The sequence below is a fragment of the Gadus macrocephalus genome, chromosome 21 (assembly GCF_031168955.1).
Source record: "Gadus macrocephalus chromosome 21, ASM3116895v1".
Classification (NCBI taxonomy): domain Eukaryota; kingdom Metazoa; phylum Chordata; class Actinopteri; order Gadiformes; family Gadidae; genus Gadus; species Gadus macrocephalus.
In genome coordinates this window covers 4,988,431-5,000,930 of record NC_082402.1, presented here as the reverse complement: position 1 = coordinate 5,000,930, position 12,500 = coordinate 4,988,431, and the positions used below count along the sequence as shown (strand labels likewise).

At 47.8% G+C, this 12,500-nt stretch overlaps 1 protein-coding gene across 1 annotated transcript in view; it reads right to left on the bottom strand.

Annotated features, from left to right (window-relative positions):
• Nucleotides 1-11,892, bottom strand: part of LOC132450318 (1-phosphatidylinositol 4,5-bisphosphate phosphodiesterase beta-4-like) — a 40,707-nt gene extending 28,815 nt beyond the window's left edge. Inside the window, 4 exon segments of the mRNA XM_060042399.1 lie at nucleotides 3,766-3,909; nucleotides 7,006-7,065; nucleotides 7,921-8,040; nucleotides 11,878-11,892. Coding sequence (XP_059898382.1) covers nucleotides 3,766-3,909; nucleotides 7,006-7,065; nucleotides 7,921-8,040; nucleotides 11,878-11,892 — 339 coding nt within the window.
• Between the last annotated feature and the right edge of the window lie 608 nt (nucleotides 11,893-12,500).

Here is a 12,500-nt window from a genome sequence, read left to right as displayed (position 1 = left end):
ACATGTCCGAAGAGAAACCTTCACATGCGCAAATTCTATACTGCAGGCACGCCCACTCGCCAGCACACAACACACCAGCACACACACATTAGCTTGTGGAGAGACAACAGACACAAACAAATAAGAGCACATGTATAAACAGACACACACACACACACACACACACACACACACACACACACACACACACACACACACACACACACACACACACACACACACACACACACACACACACACACACACACACACACACACACACACACACGGCAAGCGTAATCACGCTGCCTAAATAAACAGCCTAAAAGGGGACAGGATAATCAGGGCTTATTCAAACGTCTGTCTTTTATTTTGGGAAAAGCGATTCATCCGAAGCGCCACACTGAACCACACGTTCGCACGGTGCCTGTTTTAGAGCGCCGGACCCCCGGGACCCCCCCACCCTGTCACGGCTGGGGGCCGCACTGACTCAGCCAACACAACACACACACAATATTTACAAGCAACCTATTATTTGCATATTTCAATGTGTTCAGGTTGGGTAAACGTCCGCCAAATATAAAATACAGTGTTGACAGCCACTTTCAGTTGGTGTTGATACAAGACAACAACAGCAACAACAACAACAACAACAACAACAACAACAACTGCGAGCTAACGAAGCCTTGTTGTCGTCTAACTGTCCCTCGGCTGTTAGCAGGCCGATGATATCTGATTTTTGTGAAGCACAAGGAGACACCACAGGGAGGGGGGGGGGGGGGGGGGGCTTGGTGAGGTGTTGTGTGTGTGACATGCTGTATGTGTGTTCGTTTGTGGTGTGTGCGTGCGTGAAGAGGTGATGGTAGATTTGTGTGTGCATGTGTGTGTGTATGATGCGGTGTGTGCGTGTGTGCACATAATTGTCTGTTTGGGTGTGTGTGTGGTGTGTGCGTGCGTGTGTGGATAGTTGATGGTGTATGTGTGTGTGAGGCTTTGTATGTGTTTGTGTGTGTGGGTGTGTGTGTGTGTGTGAGTCTCTGTGTGTGTGTGTGTGTGTGTGTGTTTGTCTGTGTGTGTGTGTATCTGTACATGATTGTCTGTTTGGGGTGTGTGTGTGTGCGTGCGTGGATGGGTGAAGGTGTTTGTGTATGTGTGAGGCTGTGTTTGTGTGTGTGCGTGGGTGTGTGTGTGTGAGTGTGTGTGTTTGTATGTGTGTGTGTGTATGTTTACATGATTGTCTGTTTGGGGTGTGTGTGTGTGCGTGCGTGGATGGGTGATGGTGTTTGTGTGTCTGTGTATGTGTATGTGTGAGGCTGTGTGTGTGTGTTTGTGTGGGACTCTGATGTAAATAACTGTGTCATCTCCTCAGGTCTGCTAGTCTGGGCCACCTGCATGCTGTGAGGAGGAGGGGGAGGGGTGGTGAGAGAGAGAGACTGAGAGAGAGAGAGAGAGAGAGAGAGAGAGAGAGAGAGAGAGACAGAGAGACAGAGAGGTAGAGAGAGATAGAGAGAGAGAGACAGAGAGGTAGGGAGAGAGAGAGAGAGAGAGAGAGACAGAGAGGTAGGGAGAGAGAGGTAGAGAGAGGTAGAGAGAGAGAGGTAGAGAGAGGTAGAGAGAGAGAGAGAGAGAGAGAGAGAGAGAGAGAGAGAGAGAGAGAGACAGAGAAAGAGAGAGTGCAAGAGCGAGATAGTGCGACAGAGTGCGAGACAGAGAAATAGAGCGAGAGATACAGAGCATCTAATAAGGCTGTCTGCTATTTATTTTACGCTTGACTTGGTTATCAATGTAAATGTTTGGTTGTCTTCCTTTGCACTCCTGCCGGCTTTAATTCAATATTTACATAATGACACATGCCAGTTGGTACCATGAGTGCATTCATTCTTATCATGGCTGTACCCCAATGGGATTCATGCCCCCAACCCTTGCATTGTAAACGCCATGCTTGACCGATGAGCAGGACAGAACCAGGAATAATCCTGATACCCCAAGAGACTGGCATCATTTGTATTCATTTTCAAGCTCATGTTATAGTTCAATAATTATAATAATCAAATAGGACGCATGTGCAAATACTACACTTTTTAAATACTTTGAATTGGATGATGGGATGATCAAACTAAAGTGATTTTCACTTTCATTGGGAACTGGCTACTTTAGACATATTCTGACTCCGACAGCGACAAACTAACTGACAACAAATAAATCCTTTGTACCGAATTACTCAACCATTTTGGAACTTTTCCCATCCCTGAACATTGAAACACAGTGAGGTTTTCAGGCCGCGCTCAGTCAGTTGAATCAATTGAAACGAAACAGACATATTTTTTGGTATAAGGAGCAAAGTGTTCGACTGAATGTCTGCCAGCAGGGGGCAGTGTTGGTCACCACTGCCATACATACTGATAAGGAGGGAGAAAGAGGGGGAGAGGGGGAGAGGGAGAGGAAGGGAGAGACAGATGATGAGAGAGAGAGCGAGAGCGAGAGAGAGATAGACGGACAGAGAGAGAAAATAATAGAGAAAGACAGATTTAGGAAGAGGGAGCAACGGAACGAGAGACATAGTGAGAAAAGTTGAGAGAAAGGATTTGGATGGTCTTTTGTCTGAGCCGACACGGATGGGCGAGATGAGCGAGCGGGTGAGAGGGGATTAGGGGATATATAATGAGGGATGGGGAGATGGAGCCTGCGAAGAGGAAATTCTATCCTCATCCTCCTCCTCCTCCACCTCCTCCTCCTCCTCTTCCAGCAGCACTTCATCGCTCACGGTCAGAACAGGACATCCGGAAGCCCTCTCAAGGGGAGACCCTGATCCCCGCTGAGAGAGGAGGGAAGAAAAATGTCCTCCGGCCACAAGAGACATTAATACAATCTATTTCAAAATCCCTGCAGTAAAACGTGGACAAAAAGGGTTGAGAGAGAAAAAAAAACATAAAGTCAGAGTCATAAAACACAGACAGACGGCTATGAATAAAAGAGACGGAAAGAAATACGGAGAAAAACCGCGGCAGTGACACACAGCATGAATCGCCCGGGTAATATCTCCCTCCATTCAACAATTATGAGCAACGAGGAGACTCACTTGCGTAGGAGGAGGCAGCGTATGAACCAATGAGTGGAGCTCTTTGAGCTTACGCCCCCCCCCCCCCCCCCCCCGGCTCGCCCCCCACCCTCAACCCGCTCCCCCCACACACACGACACAGACTCCAAACAATAACCTCCACAGTGACTCACTCTGTAGTTAGCGGTAGCGCTCAGCTATCAGCCAGCTGGCTGAAGGCAGAGCCGAGGTCCGTGCGGTCTACCTGTTGGCTCTGGTGCGGCCGCGTTAGGGATGCAGGTCCGTCCGCTTTTGCCCACGTTGAATGGTAAACGGACTACATTTTCGCATTAATTTTAGTACTTTTTTCTTTCGGAAGGTTTTACCCTTTTTGGTGCAGAGTAAGACACACGGGTATGAGCGAGACAGGGGAAGACTTGCAGCAAAAGGACCATTCATGGTACGCCCTCTACACGGGGAACCACCGCCCCATAGACAGCACTATTCTGACCAGTGGCCACTCAAAGCACTTTACAGTATTGCCTGACATTCGACCATTCATGCACACACACACACACACACACACACACACACACACACACACACACACACACACACACACACACACACACACACACACACACACACACACACACACACACACACGGTATGGTACGTCTCGCTGCTCTTTAAGGGCTGGCGGGTGTGAGAGGAGGTGTGGCTGTGATCTGGCGGCAGGTGGTCGTTACCCGGGCTGTTTCGGGGGTCTCTGCCACCAGGAACATGAAGCTGAGGTTGACCAGGTCGGTGCCGCTGCAGATGCAGATCACACAGCCCTCCAGGTCCGGCTCCGTCTTGCCCACCGCCTCGAACGCAGACAGGATTTTAGGGTCCTGAGGTGGGATGGAGAGAGAGAGAGAGAGAGAGAGAGAGAGAGAGAGAGAGAGAGAGAGAGAGAGAGAGAGAGATGAAATGACAGAGAGGAGGGGGGGTAGGGAGGAAGGGAATATATGGATATGATTATGAATAAATAAGGAAGGAGGTGGAGATACAACGATATGGATGGAGAGCGAGAGAGCGAGAGAGCGAAAGAGCGAAGTGAGAGAGAGAGAGAAAAATGTAAGAGAGAAATGGAGAGAAAGCCAGGTCAAATCGAGTTCGCATATTTCATAATTTACAGTCCCAATCTCAAAACCCACAGGTTGCAATCCAGAAATCTCCATTGGTCAAGGGGAAAACTATCCCACAGACCCATAGAGGGATTTAAAACTGAAGAGCAGATGGACGATGAATTGTGCAAACATAAAGCCAAAAAATGCCTTCTTTAAAACAAACCATCCCAGGCTAATTCCCATGGACTTTGGCGGTAATGATAAAACCGATAGGACACTCATACCCTAAGGGTAGCTCCATCTGCAGTACCTCCACAAAGTTTGGGGTCGTTTACCAGATACTCTCAGTTAACATCGGTGTGTTCCTCTGTGTTGTTTTTACCAACAGGCCAACGACCATTAAAGTGTGCCTGGATGAGCACGCCATTAGCTCCTGTTATGACAGCGGCCCCAGCTGGAGCCCTGCTTTTGTTGCCTGTATCGCGGCCATCTTATCAAGACTCTTTTAACGTGGAAGCAGGCAGCCAGCGGTCTTGCTCAAGGATTCCTACAGATTAGGGCAGCACACAACGGGAATCGAACCCAGAAGCCCTTCGGGAGAGCACCCTGGCCGCGACACGACCATAACCATTTCCATTTATATTTACATTTAGGGCATTTAGCAGACACATTATCCAAAGCGACTTACAATCAGTACATTTGTCATAAGATAGTCAAACAATATATTGCTGTCAGTACAGTAAGGATGTTCATAGAAACAAGTGCAAAGCACGAACCAGGTAGGTTCACCCGACAGTGATAGCTAGGATAATATGCTTTCCAACCCCCCCCCCCCCCCCCCACCCTTCCACGAAGGGTTAGCATCGGCGTTATTACAGCGGGCTGAGTTGAAAACGTTGCTGTCTCAGACCGAAAGTCATTAGCCTTGCTCATCTGCATGGTCGTTCTTCTTCCTCGCCCTGATTGGATTAGCTCCAGTGGCTCTCGGGGATGATGTAATCACGCCGTTCCCCGGGTGGGGGGGGGGGTGGGGTGGGGGGAGAGAGGGAATCTGGGTTATCAGCTGATCCCCCTGAGTCTGCCCTGAGCAGCAGCACTTTCAGCCCCAACACAGCCGTCCAGCGCCCCGGGGCCGACCCAAGCTGGCAGCAGCTACTGTATACGTGCCCTTTCCCCCAGTACTGCGCCCTCACACGGGAATGGCACGCACAACGCACACACACACACACACACACACACACACACACACACACACACACATGCAGGAATAAATGCGTGTGCGCACACAAACAGGCATGTACACAGACACACACACACACACACACACACACACACACACACACACACACACATACACAGACGCAGAAAGACACACCTCAGACGCACGGACACACACAGACAGACACAAACGCATGCATTTAAACAGACAGAAAGACATACACACACACTGACACAACACAACACACACACGCACACACACACATGCACACGCACACACAGACACACACACACACAAACACACAAAAGGCATTGTTGACACGTCTCCCCCCGTGCTCTCGTGCACTGCTCAGGGCGGCGGTACGTGCGCGCTCCTCAGAGTCCTCTCCGACGCCTCGCGACTTTGTGCTCTAAGCCCGCTTTTATTTTGACGGGCTTGCTCCGGGTGTCTTCCTGTGTGAACACACTCCAATTAGGGGGCTTGTACCGGAACACAGCGGCCTTAGTAGGAACCGCCCGGTTCGGTTCATCCCCCCCGTGCCAAAACACGGCGGCGGGGAGACAATGAGCGGCGAGCTGAATGAGAAACTAATTAGGGGGGGGGGGGGGGGGGTTCGCATTGTGGCTGGGTGGTGGTGTGTTGGTGGGGCGTGCAAGAGTGTGTGTCTGTGTGTGTGTGTGCGTGTGTTTGTGTGTGAGTCGGATATATGTAGAGCCACCGTAATTCGCCGCCAGCCTGTAGTGAAAACAAACAGCGTTTCCGTTGAGTCAGGCGACCACCCTCCCTCCCTCCCTCCCTCCCTCCCTCCCCTCCCTCCCTCCCTCCCTCCCCCCCTGTTTCTTTTATCCCAGGATGTGGAAAGTCATTTTGTCAGCGCGATGGATCAACCCGCCGCCCGTGGCGTTTCTGACCCCCAAGGTGTGAACTTCCTGTCTGGCGCCGGAGTCGTGACGGCCCCACGTCATAACAGAAGAAGAAGCAGCTTCGGTGGGGGGGGGGTTTTGTTCCTGATCTCCCCCCGTTTTCCTGCGACGGCGTTGGGCGGTCCAGGTAAGCCTACCTCGAGGCTTTACGTCGCCGCAGGGCTCCTGTAAACACTGTCACGTCTGATAACTCATGCATCGTCGAGGGGGGGGGGGGGGGGGGGGGGTGGGCTCCTCTTCCGGTCCTTCTCGAGCACAATAAACCGCGGAAGAAAACACTGAAAACAACCCTGATATAAGGACAGGGAAAGCGTAGGCGTGCGTGTGTTTCGACGCCCCAGCCGGGAAGGATATGGGTTCCCGATCTCATTTCCCGGAGTGCACCTGTGAAGGACGGTACCCTCGCGCTCAACGCCCTCGTCCCGTTAGCCCCTACCTGCTCCTCGAGCAACATCCAGTGTTTGTTTGGAGCCCACGGATTGGTGGAGGAGCGGTGGGCAGCGCAGCTGTTGTAGCCTTGGACCACCATGTGTCGATCCCCCCGGAGCTGGCTGTACTCGCTGTGATTACACCCCAAACGCCTTGACCACAGGTCAGGGAGACAAGCGGGAGGGGAGGAGGGGAGGAGGGGAGGAGGGGAGGAGGGGAGGAGGGGAGTCGCCCCGGGGGAGAGAGAATGGAGGGTCGTGGAGGGAAGTGGGCTGGAAATTGAGAAGTTGCCGAATTGGCTCTCACCTTTGGCCACAGATCCGACTCGAATACTGTTGATGAGGAGCATTCTAGAACCTGGCCCTCCTAGGGGAGAGAGGACAGAGAGGGAGAGAGAGGGGAGAGGGGAGTGGGAGGGGGGAGAGGGAGAGGGAGAGAGACAGAGAGGCAGAGACAGGGAGAGACGAGACGGAGAGCGACAGAGACAGAGAGAGAGTCAGTGGGAGGTGAGAAAGGATAAATAAATAAGTCCGGGACCGTCTTGGTGTGTTGGTAGACTGTGACTAACGTGGCAGACTTTGTTTAGCGAAAGCACAAACTCACTTCATCATCGGAGGACAGGTATTTCACTTTAAATACAGTATGTCGGCGTGACCCGAATTTGAACGTCTCGCGGTAACAGCTGCCTTCGTGTCTCATCACGTACGCACATAGCACCCTGACGCTATCGCACTTATGTTAACTGGAATATACAAAAATAAAACGGCTGTGATGGAACGTCCTGGTGGATTTAACAGATGCATGCAAATATATCTTTGAATTTGAATAGTGTTCTGCACACTTTCATTGTCATGGGAACAAAGTAAAGTGAAATGCCAGAAGTTTGCATGACAAGTACATACACAGCATTGCCTTTCATCCGATATACAAGGCGGTTTCGGGGAGGTCGAAGTTTGTATTGTAAAACGCTTCATGCTGGATTGGGCTAACATGTCATCAGTGTTCTTTGGAGGAACGTTGCTCTGATTATTAACAACGATCTGTATTTCTGCTGTGAGTTTAGTGATGGGAATGGGAAGAGCATAACTGGAGAAGCTGAAATATGAGCTTATTATTTTTTCAATTTCATCTTTTGTTATTTATTTTTGTCAGACCAAATGTTCTATTTAAAAAAAGAACATACGATTAGAATAAAAACGAGCTTGTTTACCTTGCCCTCACACTTCTCCAGGTGATGAAAAAGCCAAACTCATCGACTCTCATCTGGCAGTTGGGCTCGAAGACGAACGGGTCCTGTTGAGGGACAAAATAATTTTTTTGGAATCCTGAACCCAGAGAGGTCTAATCCATCGCGTGCATTTATTTGACAGGACGTTAAAGAGGCGCCCAGGCTCACACCCGCCATTGCTCCGCCAGCGGAGACACTCCAGTCCTTTTCTAAGACGTAGAGATCTCTCGATGTTTAAGCACGCCACACACACACACACACACACACACACACACACACACACACACACACACACACACACACACACACCACACACACACACACACACAGTAGCGTCACGCTCACCGTTAGCTGTCCCCTAGTTGGCGGGACGTGTCCCATTCAGCTGGGTTGTCGGGGGCAGAGAATCGGCTCGTATTAGCCGGCTTATCTTCCGTCATTTCAACTCACAGCCTGGTAGGCCTGATCTCAGTTATCAACGGCTCAATGTGCCGTGCAATGTGTGTGTGTGTGTGTGTGTGTGGTGTGTGTGTGTGTGTGTGTGTGTCAAAGTTGTATGTATGTATGTATGTATGTATGTATGTATGTATGTATGTATGTATGTATGTATGTTTGTATGTATGTATGTATGTATGTGTGTGTGTGTGTGTGTGTTGTGTGTCATATACAGTATAAGGAGAAAACATTTTCTAGAGGCCTGGTCACTGTAAGCTTATTATCAGCACCAGAAACAATACGACACATGCCCACACTTATGCAAGCTTAGACACAAACACACTCAGACTCTCAAGTGCACCTCTGCTGTTTGGCATGATGACATTGTTCACTTTTTAGTCTGGAATATTGGTGCGATCTTTGCACAAAGAATAAGACCACAGCCCCTGCTGTAACAGATCCTCTGCACAGTCAAACAAGGAAGAGAAACCTGCTGTTAAAAAGTATGATTCGTCGTATAAATATTGTTATGAGAGTTAAATAAATATGTCAATGAAAACTTAAAGGCCATTTAAGGTTCATTTCATGATCATTATATTTATTTAGCACAAGAATACATTAGTAATGATTCTGCTTCAGCAGTTCCATCTGCATTATATTTTATGATGGCTATTTACTATTAATTGTTTTTTATGTATGCCTTCTGAGTGCACATAATAAATCAATCATAATGCGTCATTGCGTACTTGTTGTTGTGGGTTGTGTAATGTGGGTACTTTGATCAACCACACGAAACAAATTCATTGTTCAACATTGACTTTTAAATTAAGTCGTCGGAATTCGATGACAGAGCGAAATGGCCCCTTCGGATTTGAATCTTATCTGCATGATGCAATGTAGTCCCAAAGTCAAACACGATGCAAAAGGCTTGGGAGTGAAAAGAGGGAAAGGAATGCAACCTGATCACAAAGCGATGCTAAGCTAGCCCCATGCTACGCTGGCAGCTGTGTTTGACACGTCCGCCAGGTTCATATGCAATGCTTTCTAAGAGCATACTTGCTTTGATTGACATGTTAAACCTACAAAAGGCGGACTGCTTCAGACCCTGGGAAGGTTCCAATTATTAAATGTCAAACAAAACTGTAATACATGGAATGTTGTTGTCCGTCTTTATTATCAATAGCTAATGAATCACGGCGAACGCGACGATCAGGTAGATTTGTTTGACCTTATACCCGCAGATACAACTCCCTTAGAAAAAACTAACAACTCACTCCTTCAGCACATATTTTGATGGTGAAATCCAAAGGAATAACAACATATCCCTATATGGGAATATGAGTTTAAAACAAGTGCTGTAGAACCCCTGACTGGCCACACGGAAAGTAGGGCTACAACCCAAAGACCCAAGTCGCTCAGGGCCTCAGTAAAACTAAGAACACTACTTTATATGCTTTATATAAAATACACAGTATCAAAGAGGGGTCTGACCTCACATAAGTCTACCCAAGGGGCTTGTTAAGGCAGCTTAGTCCTAAAGCGCTTTGTGTGTTAGTGTGTGGGTATGTGTGTGTGTATATATGTAGAAATATCTGTGGATGGGTGGTTTGCGTGTACATGTGTGTATATCTGTATGTGTGTGTGTGTGACTAATTAGTTGATGAAGCTACCCATCCCCAGTCTTCATTACTACGGTATCCAAGTCAAGCTCCAACACACACCCTCACATACCCAAGGGGGCTTGTATGTGTTAGTGGGAGCAGGGTATCGGAAGGTTTGAGCAAGTCAAATTTAAGACTTTTTAAGAATGAAATAGAAGACCTAAAACATGCGATGGTGGGGGTTGGCAACAGACGCGAGCCAACGGAAATGGACGTCTTCCAGCCAACTGTCCTTGAATTTGCACCTACCCATTGTCGCAGACTAGCTAGCAAGCACGCAGATAATCGTTGATATATGCAGCAAGCAAGGAAGAAGCCTCTCTACATGTCCTTCCTGAAAAGCCCCGACAAATGTAAGTCTTGAGTACAGTATTTAAGAACAGCATATGACATTTGTAACGAATTTAAGACTTTTTAAGGCCTTAAATTTAGAAACATGAATTTAAGACTTTTTAAGACTTTTTAAGGATGCGCGGACACCCTGAGAGGGAGAGAGAGAGCGAGAGAGTAAGAGCGAGAGAGTCGCTTCATCGATCACAGCGCTCTTTAAAGCAGTCCTGGATAAAGTCACCAGACTGGAGCCCCCCCCCCCCCCCCCCCCCCCCCCCCAGTAGCATCTGCAGGTCATGCTCTAAGAATGAGGAGCCAACACAGACCTGATGAACACCCAGATACACAAGGGAATGCAAACAACAATATGTCTGTGTACCAACGGACGCCTGTTGTTGAAATAAAACCGGCACTCCGATGCAATTTCTGTTTCCAGAGCTGAGCTCTTGTTTCTGCCCTCTCTCCTTTCTTTATTTTTCGATGTGAGAAACGTCCATCTCACTGTCGGGAACAACAGGGAACAAACGCCAGGTGACATCCAAAACGGTTTCAATCCGGATCAGAGTCTGTGTCTGTGGTTATTTATGTATTCTGCTCTTCGTGTGTGTTTGTGTGTGTGTGTGTGTGTGTGTGTCGGACACATGCACACACATGCACAAGCGGACAAGCAGACGCTGGGAGGCAAACACACACACATACACACACATACAATATTTAGTTCATTGGATATGTGAGGTCTCTGACCTTTGACCTGCTGTTGTCGAGGTGTGCTTTTATTCTCATCTATTCAGTCGCCAGAACGCTTAGCAATTTTGTCTACGTTGAACCCTATTTTAACAGAGCGCTCTGAGGAGACAGTTGATCAATTACTCTTTTTAAGAAACAAAGGAATGAAAGGCAAACAGTGATAAACATCCCGAAGATAAAATAAGCTAACAGTAAAAATGACCAAAAGAGAACCAAGAAGGAATGAAAGTGTTTTTTTTTACCCAATAGCAGGATGAGCAAACGCTAAACAATGGAAGTCCATCAAAATAATATACAGTATTAGTCTCTCTCTCCCCCCCTCCCTCTGTCTTACTTTTACTTCGCTATGAGTTATAAGAGAGCAGATGGCTGACGTAAGATGCAAAAGTAGTCAATTGTATTATGAAAACATCCAGTAACAGTCAATGACACTTCACAAAGAAAATGATGCCGATTGAAGGATAGTTTATGAGCCTCTTCAATATTCTGCATACAGCGATAGATAAAGAAAAACAGAGAATATGTAATTATTCTGTTTATTATGGAAGTTACTCAACATTATGTGCAGATGCAAAATGTACTCAGGTTCATTTTGGGAAAACAACAAGGGAGAGTTTTGAATCTTTAGAGACTTATTTAATGCTGCCACACACACACACCACACACACACACACACACACACACACACACACACACACACACACACACACACACACACACACACACACACACACACACACACAGACAGCAAAGGACAAGGACATTTCATGTCCTCACCATCTGCTGCACCATGGGACTTCCGTGGGTGGAGTGTGGGATCTGGAAAAATCTATTCTGCTTTACATATCATTTGTGGCCAATGGCATTTGTACTTACATTAGAGGGTGATTGTATTGAGTGTATGTGTGTGAGCGCCTGTGTGTACGAGTGTGCACTTCACTCTAATCACACCGGCCCCCTGCAGGCCTCCTATTAGCCACAGCCTTACAGCCACACACACAAACACAAACACACACACACACACACACACACACACACACACACACACACACACACACACACACACACACACACACACACACACACAAACGTCTGTTTTGACATTGAATTAAGCCCAGTTGCCTAGCATTAGGAGACAGTCCCCCTACCCCGAGTCTGAACTCTAAGTTTGGGTTCATCTCCCTGCTGAAGCCATGACACCTAGTGGTTTGGTTGTTTAAATCCGTGACCACTATGACTGTAAATGAATGAAGGAAGGAAATCGGCAGTGACCCTCACCCATATTATTAAGATTTTATTGGAACTGATTCGATTTGTATTGCAGTTCTGGAAATATTGCAGTTCTGCAAATATCCTAATTCGATATTCCGATAATTGTTTTGTGCGATTTTTATATTTTG